This window comes from Plecotus auritus (genome assembly GCF_963455305.1).
Source record: "Plecotus auritus genome assembly, chromosome: 9".
NCBI lineage: Eukaryota > Metazoa > Chordata > Mammalia > Chiroptera > Vespertilionidae > Plecotus > Plecotus auritus.
In genome coordinates, this window is record NC_137783.1 from 73,645,648 (window position 1) to 73,669,808 (window position 24,161).

Sequence of the window (24,161 nt, forward strand, 5' to 3'; positions counted from 1 at the left end):
GAGTGATGGTCAATTTGCATGTTTCTCTTTTATTAGTGTAGATTGGCAAACACCAATGACAAAGTAAGAATCTTAAAGCTGCCAGAGAGAGGCAGAAAGTTAACTATAAGGGATCTCCCATCAGACTACCAATTGATTTCTCAACAGAAAGACATCAGGCCAGAAGGGAATGGAATGAAATACACAAAGTGATGCAAAGCAAGGGTGTGAATCCAAGAATACTATACACAGCAAGGCTATCATTCAAAATTGAAGGTGAAATTAGGAGCTTCACAGACAAAAAAGGACTAAGGGAGTTTATTACCAACAAACCAGCAATGCAAAAAATGCTAAAGGGACTGCTATAAAAAGAATAAATAGGAAGGGAAGAAGGGACACAGGCATAAAGAATAAAAATGGCAACAAACAAGTACCTATCAATAATATCTTTAAATGTAAATGGATTAAATGCCCCAATCGGAAGACATAGGGTAGCTGAATGGATAAGAAAACATGACCCATATATCTGCTGTCTACAGGAGACCCACTTCAGAACAAAGGACTCACACAGACTGATAGTGAAGGGGTGGGAAAAATTTTTTCAGGCAAATGGAAATGAGAGAAAAAAAAAAGCTGGAGTAACAATATTTATATCTGACAAATTAGACCTCAAAGAGAAGGCCATAACAAGAGATTAGGAAGGCCACTTCATAATACTAAAGAGAGCAATTGAACCACAAGATATAACTCTGGTAAACATATATTCACCCAATACAGGAGCACCCAAATAGTCTCTTCATTCATTTATACACAGCCCCTTTTCCAGGTCCCTGAACCCTTGTAGATGGTGTTGGGAAAATTAGACAAGTACATACAAAAAAAAAATGAAACTAGACCACCAACTTACACCATACACAAAAATAAACTCAAAATGGCTAAAGGACTTAAATGTAAGATAGGAAACCATAAAAATCTTAGACAAAGTCATAGGCAGCAAAATATCAGACACATATCCTAGCAATATCTTTACCAATACAGCTCCTAGGAAAATGGAAATTAAGGATAAAATAAACAAATGGGACTATATCAAAATAAAAAGCTTCTGGACAGCAAAAGAAACCATTAACAAAACAACAAGAGTGACCACTGCATGGGAGAACATATTTGCCATTGTTATCTCCTATAAGGATTTAATCTCCAAAATTTATAGGGAACTCATAGAACTTAACAAAAGGAAGATAAACAATCCAATCAAAAAATGGGCAAAGGACCTAAATAGACACTTTTCAAAAGAGGACATACAGAAAGCCAAGAGACATATGAAAACATGCTCAAAGTCACTAATCATCCAAGAGATGCAAATCAAAACAATGAGGTACCTCCTCATACCTGTCAGAATGGCTATCATCAACAAATCAATAAAGGACAAGTGTTGGCAAGGATGTGGAGAAAAAGGAACCTCATGCACTGCTGGTGGGAATGCAGACTGGTGCAGCCACTGTGGAAGACAATATGGAGTTTCCTCAAAAAATTAAAAAATGGAACTCTCATTTGGCCCAGTAATCCCACTTCTAGGAATATATCCCAAGAAATCAGAAAGGATATATGCACCCCTATGTTCATAGCAGCACAATTTACAATAGCTAATATTTGGAAACAGCCTAAGTGTCCATCAGCTGATGAGTGGATTAAAAAATTGTGGTACATCCACATAATGGAATACTACGCTGCTATAAAAAGAAGGAACTCCTACCATTTGCAACAGCATAGATGGAACTGGAGAGCATTATGCTAAGCGAAATAAGCCAGTTGGATAAAGATAAATATCACATAATCTCACTCATTTGTGGAGTATAATGAACAACATAAACTGATGAAAATAGATCCAGAGACATAGAAGCATCGAACAGACCATCCATCCAACCTCAGAGTGAATGGGGGGCAGGGTGGGTTAGAGATCAACCAAAGGATTTGTACGCATGCATATAAGCATAACCCATGGACACAGACAGTAGGGGGGTTAGGATATGTGCTGGGGGGGTGGGAATGGCCGGGGAGAGGTCAATGGTGGGAAAAGGAAACATATGTGATACTTTATAAGTACTGAGCGCTAACCGATTGCGCCACTGGAGCTCCTTTATGTAATACTTTAAATAATAAAGAATTTAAATTAAAAAATAAATAAACAGGGCGCTGCTGGGTCTCCATCAGGGAAGCAGTGTTCCACCAAGTCCCAGCTTTCCTTCTCTTGTCTATCTTTTCTCAATCCTTCATCGCCCCCACTCGGGTTCACCATTGGCCGTGCTGGCGTGGCACAAGTGGCGCCCAAACTGGGCCTGAGTAGGGGGGTATCTATAATTATTAGGTGAAAGGAGGCCCCAAGGCGTGTGCACACAGAAAGTAAGGTAGGGAGCCAAAGTGTGGTAATAGCTCGGTGTAAAACATGGGGGGAAAAATAAATAAATAGCACATCAATGACATCAAGGAGTTATGGGATATCAATCAACATTATATAAGTGTAGCTAGAGTTTCCAAAGAGGAACGTGAAGACAAAAGTAATTATTTTGGCCGTGGCCAGGTAGCTCATCAACTCAATACACCAAAGTTGTGAGTTCAATCCCTCAGGGCGCATACAATAATCAACCAATGAATACATAAATAAGTGGAACAATAAATTAGTGTTGTTTTCTCTCCCCCTCATCCCCTTTCTCTCTCTCTTTTTTTTTCTCTCTCTCTCTCAAATCAATAAAAAAGTTTTTAAAATGTTTTAAATAATGGCCAGATTTTTCCAAATTTGATGAAAACGATAAACCATACAGGTTAATGAACCCCAAGCAAAAGGACATGAAGAAAATAACACTAAGGCACGTCACAATCAAATTGCTCAAAATCAACCAGAGAAAAATAACACATTATGTACATGACAGTAGATTTTTTTTTTCCCATTGATTTTTTTAGAGAGAGTAGAAGGGAGGGAGAGAGAGAAAGAGACAGTGATGTGATCAATTGGTTGCCTCCTGCTCAAGCCCCGATGAGGGGTGGGGATCAAACTCACAACCCAGGTATGTGCCCTGACTGGGAATCAAACCCGTTACCTTTCAGTATACAGGATGATGCTTAACCCACTGAACCACATAGGCCAGGGATGGAGCCACATTTTTATAGTATTGAAAGAAAAAAAATCTGTCAACTTAGAATTCTACATCCAGCAAAAAATATGTATTTTTAAAAGGTGAAAAAGACTTTTTCAGACATACAAAATAATTTATCACCAGCAAGCCTGCACTATAAAAAGAAAAATCAAGTTCTTCTAGCAGAATACCAGATGGATAAATGTATCTACACAAAGGAAAAAAGAGCTACAGAAATGGCCGAAACTGGTTTGGCTCAGTGGATAGAGCATCGGCCTGCGGACTGAAAGGTCCCGGGTTCGATTCCGGTCAAGGGCATGTACCTTGGTTGCGGGCACATCCTCAGTGGGAGGTGTGCAGGAGGCAGCTGATCGATGTTTCTCTCTCATCGATGTTTCTAGCTCTCTATCCCTCTCCCTTCCTCTCTGTGAAATATCAATAAAATATATTAAAAAAAAAAGAGCTACAGAAATGACAACTATTGGAAAAATATGTACGGCTTTCTCTTATTTAAATCTCCTTAAAAGAAAATCTGTTTTTAACAACAATGCAGTGTGGGGCTTATACATATGTAAATATAAAATGTATAAACAGCACAGCCACTAACAAATCTGGGTGTAGGAGGGAAGGCGAAATACATCAGAAACTAAAACTGAACTATCATTAGAGATAGTCTTACAAAAATTATAAGAAATACTACATACAACACAATTAATGTGGAAAGATACAAAAAATGGTTGATTTTTTTGAAGGATATAAGGTATCCACATTGACTTCTGAGAAAGTAGAAAACATGAATAGAATAGCCATAAAGGAAATTGAGAAGGGAATAAAAGAGTTACTTCTAAGACCCCAACCCTATATAATAAAAGCCTAATATGCTAAGTGTCTGGTCATCCGGTCGTCCATTCAACCAATCAAAGCGTAATATGCTAATGATATGCTAAGGCCGCTCAACCGCTCACTATGATGTGCACTGACCACCAGGGGGAAGATGCTCTGACTTGTAGGTGAGCTTGCTGCTGGGGTCCAGCCAATCAGGACTGAGCAAGACCGGCCAGACACGCCCTAGAGCCCTTCCGTGGTCCCTCCCTAGCTGGCCAACCTCCTGCATCCCTCCCCAGCCCCTATCATGCACTGGTGTGATCCCTTGGCCTGGCCTGTGCCCTCTTGCAATCTGGGACCCCTTGGGGGGGGGGGGGGAGAGAGCCGGTTTCGGCCCGATCCCACAGGCCAGGCCAAGGGACCCCACTGGTGCACGAATTTGTGCACCAGGCCTCTAGTAGGTATATAAATGAACTTAAGTCTTCTAGAAACAGAGAATTCCTGTATTATTCAAATTTTTTTCAAGGCACTGAAAAAGATAAGCTTATCAACTCGCTCTACAAAACCAGTAGAACCATAATTCCAGAAACAAATTAAACATTTTTTAAAGAAAGCTTAATGAATACAGATAAAAAACTTCTTAAAAATTTGAAAACCAAATAGAATTCTAGAGTGAATTAAATGCACAATATATTGAGATACATAGTTTTAATAATAAAATGCAATAATGGTTCAAGGTTAGCAAATCTACTTTTAGAAAGTTTTCTCTGTTGAAGCCTTCTTTTTAAATTCAATTATTTGATAAATGTTCCTTCATCCATTTATCAAATATGTACAAAGTAGTCCTGTCTGGGTTGCTCAGTTGGTTGGAGTGGTGTCCCATACACCAAAAGGTTGCAGGTTTCCCAGTCAGGTTACATATCTAGGTTCAGGTTCCATCCCTAGTTGGGGTGAGTACAGGAGGCAACTGATCGATGTTTCTTTCTCACAGGGATGTTTCTCTCTCCCCCTTCCTCTCGCCCTAAAATCAAGAAAAACATATCCTTGGGTGAGGACTAAAATAAAAAATTTGCCTGGTCAATGTTTCTCAGTGGTTAGAGCATCAGCCCATGGACCTAAGGTTTGATTTCCGGTCAAGGGCACATACCTGGGTTTCAGGTTCAAGCTCCAGCCCCAGTTGGGGCCCATATGGGAAGCAACTAATCGATGTTTCTTTCTCTCTTTCTGCCCCCTCTCCCTTCCTTACACTCTCTCTAAAACTCAATTGAAAAAATATCATCTGGTGAGGATTAACAAAAAAAAAAAATAAGAAGAGAAAAATTTGCCAAGTATATTTATGCCAGGCACTGGACACCGGAAATTTCAGTAGTGAATAAAATATGGTCTCTGCTTTCATGGAGCTTAGATACACAAATAAAAAGAAAATGAAAATACAGTATAAAGGCTATTAAAGAGAAATAGAGTAGTACAAAAATACATAAACTGATACTTAAATATTAGGGTACTGTTGGAATAACCCTGTTGTGAGGAGTGCCCAGTCTAAGATGGTGGCAGTTGGTAAAAGGAACATGGGCCTTACAACATAACTAGAAAGTGGTATAAAATGTTTATGGTTGATTGGATGAAGAAGGGTAGAGTCAAAGATTCTTTGGGGGGCGGGAGGGGTGCCTTAATATACATCCTATATAATAACTAATATGCTAATTAGACCAAACAGCCGAACGACTGTCTGGACGACCTTCTGGATGAAGCCAGGGCTGCAAGGGCTGGCTGGGGCTGCAAGAGCTGAGTCCCTTGCACAAATTTCATGCATCAGGCCTCTAGTTATGTATAAAAAGATAAAATAAGGGTCAAGCAAATTTGGAAAACACAAAGTTAAGTATAAACAGATTTCTTCTTCTTCTTCTTTTTGTTAATCCTCACCCAAGGATACTTTTCCATCGATTTTTAGAGAGCAGAAGGGAGTGGGAGAGACAGAGAAACATCGATGTGAGAGACACAATTGATTGCCTCCCATATGAACCGCAACCAGGGCCAGGGATAGACCCTGCAACCAAAGTATGTAGGCTCTTGGGACCTGGGACCCTTCAGTCCAGGGGCTGACTCTATCCACTGAGCCAGGAGTCCTCAAACTATGGCCCGCGGGCCACGTGTGGCCCGCCGAGGACATTTATCCAGCCCACCAGGTGCCGCTGCCTGTCCTGCTTAGCAGCCGACTCATCCTGGGCCCGCAGTGCGCATAGGAATTTGTTCATAGTTTTTTTTTTAAACTATAGTCCGGCCCTCCAACAGTCTGAGGGACAGTGAACTGGCCCCGTTTAAAAAGTTTGAGGGGGAGGAAAACCAAGATGGTGGCATAGGTAAGCACCTAAACTGCTGCCTCGCACAACAATTTCAAAACTACAACTAAAAGACAGAACGGACACCATCCAGAACCACAGGAAAGCTGGCTGAGTGAAAATTCTACAACTAGAAGGAAAGAGAAAAGCTCACAGAGAATTGGAGGTATGGCAAAGGGTCTTTGTGCGCGCAGAGAGGAAGGGTGGCTGAGAGCCTGGCTGACTTTCTCTGGCGGAAGGGGGAAGGAAGCCCCCAACCGCACTGAACCCCAGTTCTGACTGCACTGAACCCCAGTTCCGGGCAAGCCCCTGGGGACCCCGCTCTTGTGGGGGGAGTCTGGACTCTCGGGCGGAGACTCGGGAGCCGGGGAAGGCGGAGGACTGAAAGCGCGCGCGTGCCAGTGCGCACAAAGGCTGCGGAGGTTGCCACAGGCTTTCCATAGTGGAAGGGAGTCGGAGGCTCCTGACTGCACTGGTCCCCAGTTCTGACTGCACTGAACCCCAGTTCCAGGCGAACCCCTGGGGACCCACGCTCTTGTGGGGGGAATCTGGACTCTCGGGCGGAGACTCGGGAGCCGGGGAAGGCGGAGGACTGAAAGCGCGCGCGTGCCAGTGCGCACAAAGGCTGCGGAGGTTGCCACAGGCTTTCCCTAGTGGAAGGGAGTCAGAGGCTCCTGAATGCACTGGGCCCCAGTTCTGACTGCACTGAACCCCGGTTCCAGGCGAGCCCCTGGGGACCCACGCTCTTGTGGGGGGAGTCTGGACTCTCGGGCGGAGACTCGGGAGCTGGGAAGGCAGAGGTCTGAAGGCGCGCATGTGCACGCAAGGGCAAGGCTGATGGGAAGCCAAGACTGAGACTCCACCCCATCCAAGCTGAGCACAGAGGCTATTGCAATTTGGCAAGTCTAATCCTATAAGGCTGTCTCCAGCACCTAACTTCTCCCAGCATAGACACAGCTGATCCTTACAGCCAACTGGCCTGGAGGTCAATTCTTCCCAGTGATACCAACAACAATCAAGACTTAATTACAACAAGGCTGTACACACAGTCCACAAAGGGGTGCACCAAGGGTGTCCACCTCAGGTTAACTGGGGAGGCAGACCCACTGGGCCATATTGGAAACCTAGCACACAAATCTACCTTACCAACTCAGGGAAGCAGTGAAAATGCGGCGTCCAAGAATCAGATCACAAACGAAAGAAATGGAGGAAAACAAACGACTGGCTATAGAATTCAAAACCACGGTTATAAGGCTTTTCAAGAATATCCTAGAAAAGGCTGATAAATATAACGAGACCCTTGAAGATCTGAAAAAGGACCAACTAGAAATTAAACATACACTGACTGAAATAAAAAATATTATACAGAGACCCAAAAACAGACTAGAGGAACACAAGAATCAAGTCAAAGAATTGAAATACAAAGAAGCAAAAAACACTCAACCGAAAAAGCAAAAAGCAAAAAAAAAAATCCAAAAAGTTGAAGATAGTGTAAGAAGACTCTGGGACAACTTCAAGCGTACCAACATCAGAATTATGGGGGTGCCAGAAGAAGAGAGAGAGCAAGATACTGAAAACCTACTTGAAGAAATAATGACTGAAAACTTCCCCCACCTGGTGAAAGAAATAGACTTACAAGTCCAGGAAGCGCACAGAACCCCAAACAAAAGGAATCCAAAGAGGACCACACCAAGACACATCATAATTAAAATGCCAAGAGCAAAAGACAAAGAGAGAATATTAAAAGCAGCAAGAGAAAAACAGTTAGTTACCTATAAGGGAGCACCCATACGACTGTCAGCTGACTTTTCAACAGAAACTATGCAGGCCAGACGGGAGTGGCAAGAAATTTTCAATGTGATGAATAGCAAGAACCTACAACCAAGATTACTCTACCCAGCAAAGCTATCATTCAGAATTGAAGGGCAGATAAAGAGCTTCACAGATAAGAAAAAGCTTAAGGAGTTCATCACCACCAAACCAGTATTATATGAAACGCTGAAAGGTATTCTTAAAGAAGAGGAAGAAGAAAAAAGTAAAGAGAAAAATTATGAGCAACAAATACATATCTCTCAACAAGTGAACCTAAAAATCAAGTGAATTAAAAACCTGAGGAACAGAATAATCTGGTGAATATAATAGAATCAGGGGCATAGAAAGGGAGTGGACTGGTAATTCTCAGGGGGAAAGGGGTATGGGGGGTTCATGAAGAGACTGGACAAAAATTATACACCTATGGATGAGGACAGTGCGGGGGTAGGTAAGGGCAGAAGGTGGGGTGGGAACTGGGTGGAGGGGAGCTATGGGGGGAAAAAGGAGAAACAATTGTAATAATCTGAATAAAGATTTATTAAAATTAAAAAAAAAAAAAAGTTTGAGGACCCTGCCCTGGCCGGTTTGGCTTAGTGCAGCCTTGGGCAAACTACGGCCTGCGGGCCGGATCCGCTGTTCTATCCGGTTCTCTTGCTCTCCCCTCCGCTCCTTTACTTTGAATTTATATTAGTTCACACAAACACTCCATCCATGCTTTTGTTCCGGCCCTCCGGTCCAGTTTAAGAACCCATTGTGGCCCTCGAGTCAAAAAGTTTGCCCACCCCTGGCTTAGTGGATAGAGCATCGGCTTGCAGACTGAAGGGTCACAGATTCGATTCCGGTCAAGGGCATGTACCTTGGTTGCGGGTACATCCCCAGTGGGGGGTGTGCAGGAGGCAGCTGATCGATGTTTCTCTCTCACCGATGTTTCTGGCTCTCTATCCCTCTCTCTTCCTCTCTGTAAAAAATCAATAAAATATATTTAATAAAAACAAAAGTTAGAGGACCCCTGCACCAAACAGGCTAGGAGATAAGCAGATTACTGGAGTGCTTGTCAGCAGCTTTATGGTGCTGTTCTTTATCATTCTCTAACAGAAAGTCAGTAGTAGTAGTACGTTTGCCAAACATTTGATTACAGAACTCTTATTTCACAGAACATGTATTTCATGGAACACTCTGGAGAAGCTGCTCTCCTGCAATCTCCTTCTTACTCCTGCAGCTCTCAACACCTACGTAAATTGTCCACCAACTAGACTCAACTCTTCAGGAATGTCTTGTTCTATCCCTTTACACAGTACACTTAATTTAGTTACTTTCAATGAGGTGCAATTAAAGTGAAAAAGATTAACTGGAACCTCACAGGTGTGCCCCAAAAGGCACTGGAAAACGATTATTATGAATCAGGATCACCTATGAATCATTATGAAAGAACCTGACCCACAGATAAGTGGTAATAGAGCACTATTAATCTTTGCTAATATCTACAAATGCTATTGAATTGTCATGACACTTGAAAATAAGTTTATTGGAAACAAATCCTTCTATTAAACTGCTTGAGATGAAAAATTTGATCTTAATGCTGTCTATGCTGAATGGTTGAGTAGTTCCATTTACCTAGACAGAAAAAGGCATGCATTTAAAAAGAGGAAACTTGAATGTACATAAACTCCTAGAGACCAGGGAGAGTATAGTACCTGCAACAATAATCCATGTGTCACTGGAAGTCTGACTCTAAATATTAAGTTCAATATGTACAAAACATTTATTTCTAAGGTGCTTGAAAAACTGATATTCTTTTTCTTTTTAATTTCATGTTTTTTATTTTAAAGAGAGAGGAAAGAGGGATAAAAAGACAGAAACAAGGGAGGGACAGAGAGATAGAAACATCCATCAGCTGCCTCCTGCATGATCCTTTTGGGGATCGAGCACACTGCCCTGGCATGTGCCCTGACTGGGAATCAAACCAGTGACCTCTTGATTGATGGGTCCACGCTCAAGCACTGAGCCATACCAGCCAGATGAACTGATATTTTTACCACCAGACAATCACTGAATAAAAAGTATGTTGCTAACTTTTTGTGTACTATGTCTCTATAGTGACATTAAAAAAAAAAAAAAAAAGAGCGAGCCCTGGCAGGCATGGCTCAGTTGGTTAGGTGTTGTCCTGTCCACGGAAAGGTTGCTAATTTGATTCCAGGTCAGGACACATGCCTGTGTTGAGGGTCCAAGCCCCAGTCAGGAAGCATGCAGGAATCAACCAATCCATCTTCTGCTCTCATCGATGTTCTTCTCTCTCCCTTCCTCTCTAAAAATCAATAAAAATATTTTTAAAAAGAAGACACATACTCCTTTTTATGATTTCAATATATTAAAAAGTAACAGTACAAAAATGCTAGTTATTAAAAAGGATCCAAATATATCAAGGAGTGAATTTGTATAAACAAGTTCTACAATTAAAGGGAAACATCTTGATACATAAAAGTTTTAACAGGATTTACAATTTTTAAAATCAGAATGTGTAAGACTTAACTCTTTCAAATATTCAAACATAAAGACAACATGTACAATCCCTATAATAAAATGTGTCCTTGCACACATACCCTGGGCACTTTAAAAAATTGTAAATTTTTAAAGTTTGAGTAATAGAGGCAGCACTTAAAGGCTTTGTGAACCTTTTCCCAAACAAGCATACTTTCAGTAAATCCTTTTATCTGACTCTGCATTTGCATTTTTGTTCTTCCTGAAAAGGAGAATTTACACTAATACTGAATTTTTAATTAAAAAAAAATACATTTAGAGATATTTAACTTCCTGAGTGACTTCAGTTATTCAGTCAAACATGATTTAATGAGAAAATTCTAGTATTTTAGAATGAAATAGGAAGTGTAGATTTATACTTGATATCCAATTAGGGAAAAACTCAAAGAGCATGTCACAGAACTTACACTTACATTCTGCATGAAGTTAAACAATATGATTATTCCCAAACTTTACCAATAATCTTTCTCAAATGTTAGTAAAACGAATCATTGAAATTACATTTTCTCATTTGTTAACAAAATACTACCGTATTTTAGACTACCAACTTGAATGTTTTCTATCATATACACAAAATGTGATTCACTAATAAGCAGGTTCTTGCAATAGATAATAGATCATTAAAATATTTGCTTTATGAAACAACCAATACATATAACATGTGCCTTCCTCAATTTCTAAAACGATTAGGAATTGTGGAACTTTCTTTTGCCTCTCCTCTTCATGAAACCCTGAGGTGAAAGGTTATCAATGTAAAAACTGTAATCACAAGTCTTCTCATTTCTGTATCAGACTATAGCTATGTTTAAAAAATTTTATAAAGAAACGTGGCAACTTATAAAACTGCTTTGTACAGTTTTAACAAAACATTCCCAGACCAACTTAGTCCAAAGGGCCTAGGATGATCCTATAAAAACAATGTCCTTTGAACACTTGTTAGTTTCGAGATTAATGCCACTTTCCAGCTCTACTGCTGTCTCTTCTGTTATCGTGGTCATGGCTCCAGCCATCGCGATTCCTGTCTTCATAGAAGTAATCATCTCTGTGTCCTCTGTAATGCTGTTCACGGCTATAGTGTCTGTCTACTAGATAGGGATGAGAACTCTGCCTGGTTTTACGCAGTGATGATGGTGTATCTTGACGCCATTGGGAGCTTGAAGACTGGTTATAACTATGATTATGTGACTGAACTGATGGGGAAAATCCTGATTGATCAAGATGTGGCGAACCAAATTTCCCGCCATATGACATCTGTCTCAAAACGTTGTTCATCTGAGGTAAGACAAAAAGAAGGAAATCTTAATTGCAAACATTTCTACATATCAAAGCCAATGGTTAGTTAGTCACAGTTAACCAAACTAATAATAATAGAAAAGCAAAATCACTCTTGCCTAGGTGGATCTTAATTTAAATATAACTGAAAGTAGTACAATAAAATAGCTTCATTCACTCCACTGTACAGCTACAGGATATTTGTACATAACTACCACTCCTTGCCCTCACGGAGACGACTTAGAAGGGAAGAAATCCTACAAAATGACTATAATATGGATCACTATGTGATGAACATATAAAGAGCCATGAGCTCATTATTATTAGGAAAGGCTTCAGGAAGGTGGCATCTGATCTAGGTATCAAAAGCGTGAATGGGCTATTTTTAGAAAAATATTTTAAGGAGGTAAGTATGCCAAGGAAAGAAAACTGCACAAACAAACAAAAAACACAAAACAAAACAAGGAAACACTGAATGGGTTCACAAAATAGCAAATAAATTCTGACTGAAACACGTTAAAGATCTCCTAACCAGTAAATGGACAGTAAGGCTAGAAAGATTTATTTGAATTACAAGATGAAGTGCTAATAAATTGGCTAGAAAATTCTGATTTTATCTTGCAAACAATGAAAAGTCACATCACCAGGATAAGCAAAGCAGAATTATATTAAATTTGAAACAGTGTGTGAGATGGACTACTGAGGATAAAATGGAGTCACGTACTAACTGCCTAGGTGAGTGGTCCCCAAATTCTATGTGTGAATAGACATTAGCCAAAGATTATTTTCTTTAATGGCCTACAACATAATGAGACAAAATGTATATAAAAGTTAATTCCTTTATATTGGTCTCAAAATTTTACTTTATTTCACCATTTATTTTGTAGACCTGTGAAATTCAAAAGGGTAGGAACCACAAGCCAAAACTGTGATTTGGGCAAAGAAAATAAAAAGAAATGAGTGTAAGAAAAAGAAACAAATAAAAGGAGTTGGCAACTGAAAGGAAACAAAGATGAAACATCTCATGGAGATATTACAGAAAAAAGGGGAACATTCAAGGGGCAGCTAGTTTACAAGACTCCAATATATTAAAGTATTGATATTCAGTATTAAAGAGTATATATGATTTTAAAAGTCACTCAGCATAGGGTTGCAAGAACAAGAATGAATGTCAAGTATCTGAAACACAGACACACCAACTGTGAAGAAAAATAAAAATGTGAAATGCAACTCTATCTTTAATCCCTAAATATATATTTCAGGTCAGTGAAAACTAACATATGTGATCAGGAGGTCATGGTTCGATTCCCGGTCAGGGAAGAAATCAAGATACCTTGAAACAAATGAAAATGAGAACACAACCCAAAATCTATGGGACATAATGAAAGCAGCCCTAAGAGAGGTATTCATAGTATTTCAGGCCTACCTTAAGAAACAAGAAAAATCTCAAACAACCTAATTCTATACTTAAAGGAATAGAAAAGTAACAACAAAGCCCAAAGTGAGAAGAAAAAAATAATAAAGATCAAATCAGACATGAACAAAATAGAATTTAAAAAAGAACAAAAGATCAATGAAACCAAGAGCTCATTTTTTGAAAAGTCAAACAAGATTGACAAACCTTTAACTAGACTCATCAAGAAAACAGAGGACTCAAATAAATAAAATCAGAAAAGATAGGACAAGTAACAACTTACAATACAAAGGATTGTAAGAAAATATTACAAACAACAGTATGCCAACAAATTGGACAGTCAGGACGAAATAGATAAATTCCTAGAAATATACAATCTTCCAAAACTGAATCCAGAATAATCAGAAATCTGAATAGAGAGATTATAACTAATGAAACTGAAGCAGTAATCCAAACTCCACACATGCCAGAATGGCTACTATCAATCAACAAACAACAAGTATTGGCGAGGATGTGGAGAAAAGGGAACCCTTGTGCACTGCTGGTGGGAATGCAGACTGGTGCAGCCACTGTGTAAAAATAGTATGGAGTTACCTCAAAAGAGTAAAAATGGAACTCTTATACCCAGCAATTCCACTTCTGGGAATGTATCTTAAGAAACCCGAAACACTAACTCAAAAAAATTGATGCACCCCTACGGTTCACTGAAACATTATTTGTAACAGCTAAGATGTGGAACCAGCCCAAGTGCCCATCATTAGATGAGTGGATAAAACAACCTGTGGTACATTTTATACAATGGAATACTACTTGAACATAAAAAAGAAGGAAATCTTACCCTTTGTGACAGCATGGATGGACCCGGAGAGTATTATGGTAAGTGAAATAAGCCAGTGTGAGAAAGACAAGTACCATATGACTTCACTTATATGTGGAATCTAATTAACAAAATAAACTACCAAACAAAACAGAAACAGAATCAGAGACAGAGATCAGAATGATAGCTGTCAGAGGGGAGGGGAGTTGCGATGTTGGGTGAAAAGGGTAAAGGGATTAAGCAAAGAAAAAAAACAAACTCATAAGTACAGACAACAGTATGACAATTATGAGAGGAAAAGGGGGATGATGGGAGGTAGAAGAGAGGAGAGTAAAGGGGGGATAAAACGTGATGGAAGAAGACTTGACTTGGGGTGGTGAACACATAATACAATATACAGATGATGTCTTATAGACTTGTACACCTGAACTATATAATTTTATTAACAAATGTCACCCCAATAAATTCATTAAAAAAAAAAAAAAGAATCATCTGAACATTTTAAGTATTTTGTTTTTTAAGTAATAAGTTGAAAAATCAGCCTACCACTGCTTGTTTCTGAAAATTTTCTGGAGAAGAGAAAGATTTCTGAATTATCTGTGGTGATGGAGTCATGTTATCCACCGTCCTTTCATGTCTGCAAAAAATAATAAAACAACATATAATCATTCATTCAACAAGAATTTACTACATAACAATCATGAGCAGACACAGCTCTCAAAGGAATGAACAAGACAAGGTTATTTGCTCGCATGTAGCTGGGGTAAGGATTCAGACAATAAGACAGCTTCACATAGTTGTAAGTGATATGCTGAAAGACTAAAGAGAAAGTAGAGATGAGAGAGAGAGAGGATTCTGTTTTTGCTTAACTTGTCAGGGATAATCTTTGTAAATAGACATTTGAAGTGAGAGCTGAATAACAAGGTTACCTGGAAGAAAAACATTCCGGCTGAGGGAAGGAGTAGTAAGGTGTCAGCAAACTATAGCCCGTGACCAAATCATTTTTTGCAGTTTTATTAGAACATAACCACGCTCTTTTGTTTTCGTATTATCTATGCAGTGCTACAATGGCAGAGCAAGAAACTGTATGACCTGCAAAGTCTAAAATATTAACTATCTGCACCTTTATAGAAAAAAAATTGTCAATCCCTGGATTAGTGGAAAGGCCTAGACAAATAACTAAAATGTAAAAGATCTGATGGTGCCCTGGCCAGTGTGGGTCGGTGGTTAGATCACCGGCCTTCAAATTGAAGGGTTGCGATTTGATCCCCGGTCCTGGTCAGGGTGCGTGTGGGAGGCAACCAATCGATGTCTCTCTCTCACATGGATGTTTCTCTCTCTCCTCTCTCACCCCCCAATGCAAAAATATCCTCAGGTAAGGATTAATAACAAAAAAAGAAACAGATTTGATTAATTAGATATGACAGATGAGGGAAACAGAAGAAAATAACATTTAAAAATCTAGATATTTAAGCAATTAAATAGACATACTGAGACAGGAGAGAGCAATAGGTTTTGGGAAGTAAGAATTTTAAGGACTTATACTTTATTCCTCACTTCCTGAAGAAATAACTTGCTCTATAGAAAATCTCACTTAAATTAACTGTATTTTAAAACATGTCTTTGGAATCAAGTCACCAACTTATTTGTCTTATAGTTTAGATCTTTTTGAGTTTTCTTAAATCAGTTGTATATCTGTATTTTAAATGGGTGAGATGTATAATTTTATTTATAACAATATAAAAATAATGTACACTCTAATCTTTGATGAAACGTAAAGTACTTACGTATTTCCCCTGCACCCTCCCCCAACAAATTCTAAGGAGGTAAAAGCTTTTTTTCTCCACCTAAAATACCTTTGAAGGTTCTAAAGTGGGTGGAGATGCTTTGAATTCCAACTGTATTGAGAAGTATCTAAATACAATTTCAGCAGGCAAGAAAGGACACAAAGAGGGTATCATTTTTACACTACTGTTTTCTTACAAGTTCCTCTTCCAATATCTTTCATATCATTTCTCTCCAGCTCTTGGCACTACTCTAATCCAAACCAACCTGGCCCCAAGAACTTCCCTATCTTGCTACCAATAGCTTGCTAATAAGTCTATTTTCACTGCTGTCCCTCCAATCCATTTTCCCATTGCAACCAAACAACTCTTTAAAATACAAATATAAAATAAATAAAAAACAAATCTATTCCTATTACTACCCTACAAAAAACATTTCAATGTCTTCCTATGGTTTTTAAGGTAAAAATCACAAAATCCAAATTATAGGCTATAAGAAAGACTTTATCATCCAGTGTCTATGTACTTCTCCAATGTCATCTACACTCTATTTTTCATGCATTAGATCTAAGTACATTGTCCTCTTTCAGGTCCTGTCATTTATACCATCTTTCCTTGTTACAACTTTCTCCAAACACTTTCTACTTCTTTCTTAGAGAACTAATTATGAGTAATTAAAAGGGCAGTCACAAAATACATATATTATGTGACTTCATCTAGAGTCCAGGGGTGGGCAAACTTTTTGACTCGAGGGCCACAATGGGTTCTTAAACTGGACCGGAGGGCCAGAACAAAAGCATGGATGGAGTGTTTGTGTGAACTAATATAAATTCAAAGTAAACATCATTACATAAAAGGGTACGGTCTTTTTTTTTATTATTATTATTTCAATAGTTTTATTCATTTCAAACATTTTAACAAGAATGTAAACACTAATTATTATAATTTGAAACTTCAAAAAATGGAGGAATCATAGCACAATAACATACCTTATATTGAAGATGGCAAAGGCAAAATAAAATTGCCTAACAAAGGAAAGGTACAAAAGCCTTTCAAATTAAACTTAAATATAATAAAATAATTTAAAACTAAAACAAATAGAAAAGAACAAAATGTGTAAACAGTAAATTAAACATTTTCTTTAGTGCAACTTCCAAATTATGCCCGGGACGTAGATGTAGATGGCAATGTAGACTGGGTTGAAAGGTTTTTGGTCTTTAAAACATCAACTTCAGTGGGAACAGTGTTGTTGGTCTCCTTTTTAGCTAATGCTCTGATATTGTGCTCTCCAGGGGCGTGTCTCCCTACATCACCTCGATAACGTGTCTACGCATTCCCAGAGTGATGTCGAGGGACGCGTCCGTGGGCATTACAAGGAGCCTCTGGAAGATTGAGAGGTTGTTCCTTCTACTGAATCCGCCCACTCAGAAGAAGGAGCTGCGGCTGTGTTTCTGGACGTTGCCATGTTAACACTGCTGCTGGTGAAGGAGTGGAGGGGAGAGCAAGAGAACCCTCCGCTCTTTAGGCTCCGCAGGCCAGATAGAACAGCCGAATAGGCCGGATCCGCGGGCCGTAGTTTGCCCACAGCTGTCAATGTGGCTGGGCTTGATCATACTGCCTGGATTTGACTCCCAGCCCACAATGTAAGAGCAGTTCAGACTTGAACAAGTTAACCTCCAATCCTCATTTTCTTCATATACAAGGAAGACATAATAATAATCCCTATCTCATAAGACTACTGTGAAACATAAGAGATCATAAATGCAAAAAAACTTGGTAAAGAATATACCAGTGAAAAAACTGTCCCTGGTAAAATTTCTGCCTCCCCAAAGCAAATAAAATTATTTAAGTAAATAAAAGAGCGTGGTTATGTTCTAATAAAATTATTTAAGGTATCAAATAAATATTATACCTTTCTTAACCCCCAGGAGCTGGAAGGCATTTTAGAGATCATTTAATTCAATTTCTTTTCCTTACAAATGTAAGGATAGGAGCAGAGAAATGAGCCTAGTCAAGATTACACAATTGGTAGAGACAGACCTAGAATCCAATTCCACGAACTCTTAGTCCAATAGCCTATTCACTAACATGTATTTTTAAACTGCAAGTAACCAATTAGTGGTATAAACTAATTTAAATTTTAAAAGATAAAATAAAATGTAAATTGAGTACATTGCAAGTAATAAGTGTAAGTAATATTTTGCGAAATTTTGTTATATAGATGTATATTTGGGTGTGGGTATGTCTTTATAAGTGAATATAAATATAGTTTTATATATATATAACTGTTTTAATGGGATTATATATAATTTATACATCTACAGTCCCCTTAGAATAGATATATAAATAACTATAATCCAACATAGCAAATAATATAGCACAATAAAGAGATAGGAGCATTAAAGAGAAAACCAAACATTATGCATTCTGAGATCACTACCTAAGAAAATTCCTGATAAAGGATTTAACAATAGGTGAGAAATATTACCTGTTAGGAGATGTGGAGGTAGGGCTTGAATTTCCAACATGATGCTGGGAATATGACAAACTAACATCCTGTGAGGCATGGCTACTTCCTAAAATAAAATAATTTGAGAAATTCTTCTTGATAGAAAATTTAATTGGAAATTTTGTCTCTCCCACCCCAAATCACTCCAAAAAGGTAAAAGAGAAAAACCTCAAATTTTAACAGATTGCTTTAGAGTTTCATCAGAGTGAAAATTCTAAATGTTCATTAGCAGATATATCCAAAACAAACGGTCCCAAATAAGGGAATATCTGGTGTATAAATGTCCACTCTATCATAATATTCTGATCCTCACGCTAAATTATAAGACTGGACACATGCAAAATTTCATTCCCACATGATCAAGAATCAAAACTTATAAAAGTAAATTACAAAGCAACCAGGAAAAGTATTTTCACCTGGCTGGTGTGCTCAGTGGTAGTGTCGCCCATGCAGCAAAGAAAAGGGTCAAGGACATGGACCTGGGTTTCAATTCCTGAGCCCCTACTGGGGCTTGTTAGAGAGGCAACCAATGGATGTGTCTCTCACATGGCTGTTTTTCTCTCTCTCGCCCCCTCCCTTCTTTCCACTCTCTCTCTGAAAAGCACTGGAAAAAAATATCCTCTAGTGAGGACTAACAACAACAACAACAAAAAAGCATTTCAGAAAATAATTCTTGTTTCTTTCAGAACATGGACCCAAAACCCAAGTCTTTCTAACAATAAAGTTTATGTTCTGTTAACTAACCCAAGCTGAAATTTTAAGCTGTTTTTAAATTACAACTTTCAAAATTCATGTTGTCAGTGTTACCCACAAAGCTTACAGTATTTTCATCCATAAAGGTTCTTTAAAACGGAATAACATTTAAAAAAGCCAAAGCAGCAAATAATCCCTCTCCCCAAACAACACAGATTTAAATATCTTAATGGTGCAATTGAATAGTGAGTTACCTGATCTAAACTGAATTTTGATGGGCCTTCCAAAAAGTTTTATTCCATTAAGTAGATTCATTGCATAAGGAACAGATACTTCATGTTTGAAATTCACAAATGCAAACTGCTTTGGTTTACCATCCTTATCTTTTGGAATTTTCACTTTTATTACTGGCCCAGCCTATAGACAAAAAAGAGTTTACAACTTAAATAAGACAATTTCAGGAGAATATTTAAATTTCACAAGATTAAAATAAAAAGAAATGTAATCAGGAACTCTAACAAATACATACACACAGATTTCCATTTCGATTAGAATAAAGATCCTACAGATACATGACTGAAGATTAATTTATTTGGGGTAGGGAACCCTTAAGGAACTAGAAACAATCACTGAATTTACATTTCTCAGCACTTTACAACTTTAAGGAGGTGGCCAACAACCATCGGCATTCCCTCTATAGAAATTAATGTTTATCAACAGTAGTTTCTTTGGACCAAAAATTCAGTTTTGTATGGCTTAATCAAACTTACCAGTGGTTGGGGGGAATAGGATACTTCAAATTTTTAACACACTGTAATACAGAAACACCACAATGCTACTTTTCCAGGGAGTATTTATGACTCTATTTTAAATACCTTAATGCTGCAATTTTGTAAGAAACTAAGCGGAAAAGACAGACTGACAAGGAAATTGAAATATAATTTGTCAGACAAACAAAAAACAGTGTCTTAAGGGGAAGACGAGAAAAGGAGGAACAGAAAAAACACTGTTCTCTATAAATGTCTTAATCACTGTGTTGTACACCTCAAACTAATATATTATCGTTTGTCAACTATAATTAAAAAACTAATTAAAAAAAACAACACTGCTCAAGAGAGAACCCATGTGTATTACCTCCCTGAGACCCCTGAATATTGCCTCGAAAATGCTTTATTGAGGATCCTCCCACCACCTTCAGTCCTCACTTCCGCGAGAGCTAACTAGGGTTCTCTTAATGAGGCGACACCCACCGACGCCTAACGCGACCTTAGGCCCCCCCGGCCCACCTGTAGGGTGCTCGTTCGGACAGCCCAGCTGGCACGGAAGGAGCGGGGAGCCGTGGGGCCCGGCCCTACGCAAGCGGAAAACGAAAGGAAAAGGCCGGTCCCTGCCGCTTACCTGGTGGAAAAGCTCGAAAAGGAGCTCCTCGGTCACTTTAGTTTCTAGGTTGCCCACAAAGAGAGTACGATCCGCTTCCGCCGCCGCCCCCATCTCGGCGTCGCCCCCTCCAGTGAGAGGCCGAGGGGTCGCCACTGACGCTCCCACTGCGCACTCTCGAAAGCCCACGTCCTTGCGCTCCCAGGCGTCGCCGACGTAAACGTCAGTCACGCTCGCTCCCGCTTGGCGTCGACGTGCGCTGACGGAGTGCGCAAGCTCGCGAGGAGAGCGCTCGTTGAAGGCTGCGGCTCCCAGCATGGCTCGCCGGGAAGGCAGTCTCCGTGCCCGACAAGGGTTGGACTGACCTGCGGAGCGCGGAGGCCTCCCTGAACCGAGGGACATGAGGCAGATCCAGCGGCCGCGTTTGAAGATGGCCCTAAACGACGTGTCCCTGTGCGCCGGCGACCGAGGGAACACGGCCCACTGCGCTACCCGCGACGGCCTCAGCCTGCCGGCTTCAGCGCTGGCGACGGTCTCTGGAGACAGCGCCCTCGTGGCCAGGCCCGAGGCGACCCACCCGGGACTTCCTCCTTGGCAGGCAACACGGCCAGACGTCCGGACCGACAGCCGTCGGGCGACTGGCAGCGGCTGGAGCCCGCCGCGCTCAGTGAAGGGAAGGGACCTGGATGGGCGGCGCCGAAGCCGCGCGGCGAGATTCTTCCCGTACCCGACCCCAGCGCAGAACTGGACCTGCTGCGGAGCGCGCGGCGCTGCGAGTGTGACCCTACGAGTGTGATCACGGCCCGCATTTCGGCTTAAAACGCATACCGCCCCCACCCCTCAATTAGCATGTGAACAAGGCCTCTAAAATCCTTTCTTGGTGCAGTCGCAATCTCATTTTTACGAGTCTTGTTAATATAGCCTAGGGAGATATTATTGCTGAATTCAGATGGGTTTAAGCCGCTAAAATGGTTAGTTCGGGAAGTAGGGAGAAGACTTTTTTTCTTAGTCCTAAAATTGAACTAATGGAAACACCCTTCCCAAAGGTCAACAATCCTTGATTTCACCCTTTGTGTACGCCATCCCCCACCATGGCTCCACACTTCTCTCTCCACAAGTCTTCACTCCCTTCCCTGCAGAGTATCCTACTTTGAGACTTGTAATTGAGCTTTCTTAACTGCCGGCCTTTCCTCACATTATTCCCTCTACCTTTACTGGCGAAAAGGAAATGCTTTAATTTATTACTCTGCTTATCTTACCCCCATGGCCCAGTAATCCTATTATCTTCTTAACATTTACCCTCTTCCACCTCCCTCCGTTATCTTAAGGAATATTTACAAACTTCCATCTCAACTAGACTAAAAACAAGCAAAACCTCAACCTCGATATTCTCAAATTATTAAATCAGTTTGCATTTCTTTGCCAAAAGCTCCAAATGAATTTTTGCACTTATACTTGTCATTTTAATATTTGTATCCAATTCCAGCTTCCTTAATCAAAACCTGTTGTCTCAGAATTACTGAAATTGGTCTTTCAGCCTCTGTTAAGAAGCTGTTCACCTATTCAGCATCTTCCTTGGGCTTTCTTTTTGTCTTTACTTATTCAACCATCCCACAATATATGAAGATCTCTTTGATAAGCATATGGATGAATTTGATGCAGTCTTGCCATGGAGGAGTATACTCTAGATGGAGAGCCTAATGAAACAATAGGTAATCTGCACACTAGACTGTTCATTAGGTGCAGTGATAATAAGCACTGGTTGTGATGGCTTTCCGTAACATTGCACTATGGTGTTCTCTTAATTGGCTGATTACTCCTTATTGGCTAATAGTTTTATTTCTTAACCATACATTTCTCAAAGTTTAAAGGATGGTATTGGGAGAAAGTAGGTTTTCTAAGAGCCAACTCTTTATGCAAGCAAGTAGACTAGTTTTTTCCCAATGGACCCTTCAAACAGCTAAATTATCACACACCACACAGAACTGAATTGTTAGAACTACATCTTACAGAAAATGTTGATAAGAGGGTGATTAATATAGTAAGGTCAGAAAACCAGGTCATAGGAAAAATGAGAGAATAGTAATAACTGCCTTTTATTGAGTGCTGTGTGCAAGGCATTGTGCCAAGGGCTTTTATTCTGTGTTTATTCAGATGTTCATTGAGAACTTAATTCTGTGCTTGCTACTACCTGTGCTAGGCACTTAGAATAAAGTTGTGAACAAGGTAAGGTCTGCTTTTATATATGTCATTTAATTCTCAAACAGCCCATAGGTGGTATTATACATTTTTTTTCTTTTTGCTGAGAAACTGAGGCACAAAGAGATGAAGTAAACTTTCCAAGGTCATACAGCTAGTAAATGATAGAACCTTAAGCCTTTCAACCTAGGTTTCTCATTTGACTCATGCAACCTAAATATGATTTGAGAAACTATTTTCTCAATTCTCCCAAGGGTAGTATATAATATACTCTGCTAGATATCTAAAAAGATGTTAATTTATAATATACTAGAGGCCCGGTGCACGAAATTCGTGCATCGGGGGGGGGGGGGTGTCCCTCAGCCCAGCCTGCATCCTCTTCCAATCCGGGATCCCTCTTGCAATCAGGAACCACTGGCTCCTAATGGCTTGCCTGCCTGCCTGATGGCCCTAACTGCTCCCCTGCTGGCCTGATGGCCCTAACTGCTCTCCCCTCCTGGCCTGATCCCCCCAACTGTCTAACTGCTCTCCCCTCCTGGCCTGATCCCCCGAACTGCCTAACTACTCTCCCCTCCTGGCCTGATCCCCCTAACTGCCTGACTACTCTCCCCTCCTGGCCTGATCCCCCTAACTGCTCTCCCCCCCCTGGCCTGATCCCCCTAACTGCCTATCTGCTCTCCCTTCCTCTCCTCACCCTTTAGACCCCTGACACAGGCTGCTGAGAGCTCTCTGCTGTGGCCCTGCCCCCATCCTGATTGGTCATTACGTGACAGCATTCTGGCCAATTTGCATATTCCTCTATTATTAGTATGGATGAAAAATCCTTAAGCTGGGCATTATGATAACCCATGGTTGCCAAAGGAATCCCAAAACTATTAAGTGGAGAGTTTTAGGCTGGGAAAGAATAACAAAATTAAGGCTAAAGAAAAAAGATTTCATAAAACTTAGAGATAAATTAGGAAAATACCACATCATAAGGTAATGAATTAACTGCCCAAAGTTCAGACAAAGGCTAAATCCAGTCAAGTGTAAATAGGACTAGCTGACTTCAGTTCTTTCCCATTTAACCTATAATTCTATATTCTAAAAAAATGAATGATTAAAATTAGAAATGGAGAATTAGGGGGAAAGAGAAAAATGAGTTATATGTAGGATGACCATATTTACTGTGCAAACTAGGACCCTTGAGAGTGGAAGAGGATGCTATCACTTGAGCTGGGGCAACAGGCATATTAGGATTGTCCCAGGTAGATTCAGTGGGTGATAAAACCCAAGGAGAGGATACAGCATTTGATATGCCTTTGAGGCATATTCTTCAGCTTCAGGGAAAGGAGGCTGAGATTTGTGAATGAAGGAACAAAAGTCTGGCATAAAAGTGCATGAGGAAGGGAGGACCCAGTGGGAGTGACTTCATTTCTGTCCTGGCATGGGGTCATCAAGAGTAGAGCTTTGATTGGAGATAGTGTACATGT

The 24,161-nt window shown here is 40.0% G+C and overlaps 1 protein-coding gene across 1 annotated transcript; it reads right to left on the reverse strand.

The window, feature by feature from the left end:
* Positions 1-9,911: 9,911 nt before the first annotated feature.
* Positions 9,912-22,711, reverse strand: RBM7 (RNA binding motif protein 7). The gene is made up of 5 exons (XM_080641784.1): positions 20,512-22,711; positions 19,368-19,530; positions 18,400-18,487; positions 14,674-14,764; positions 9,912-11,896 (listed from the first exon to the last, which is right to left on the reverse strand). The coding sequence occupies exons 1-5, from the start codon at positions 20,890-20,892 to the stop codon at positions 11,573-11,575; spliced, it is 1,047 nt and encodes a 348-aa protein (XP_080497910.1). The 5' UTR covers positions 20,893-22,711; the 3' UTR covers positions 9,912-11,572.
* Positions 22,712-24,161: the final 1,450 nt, after the last annotated feature.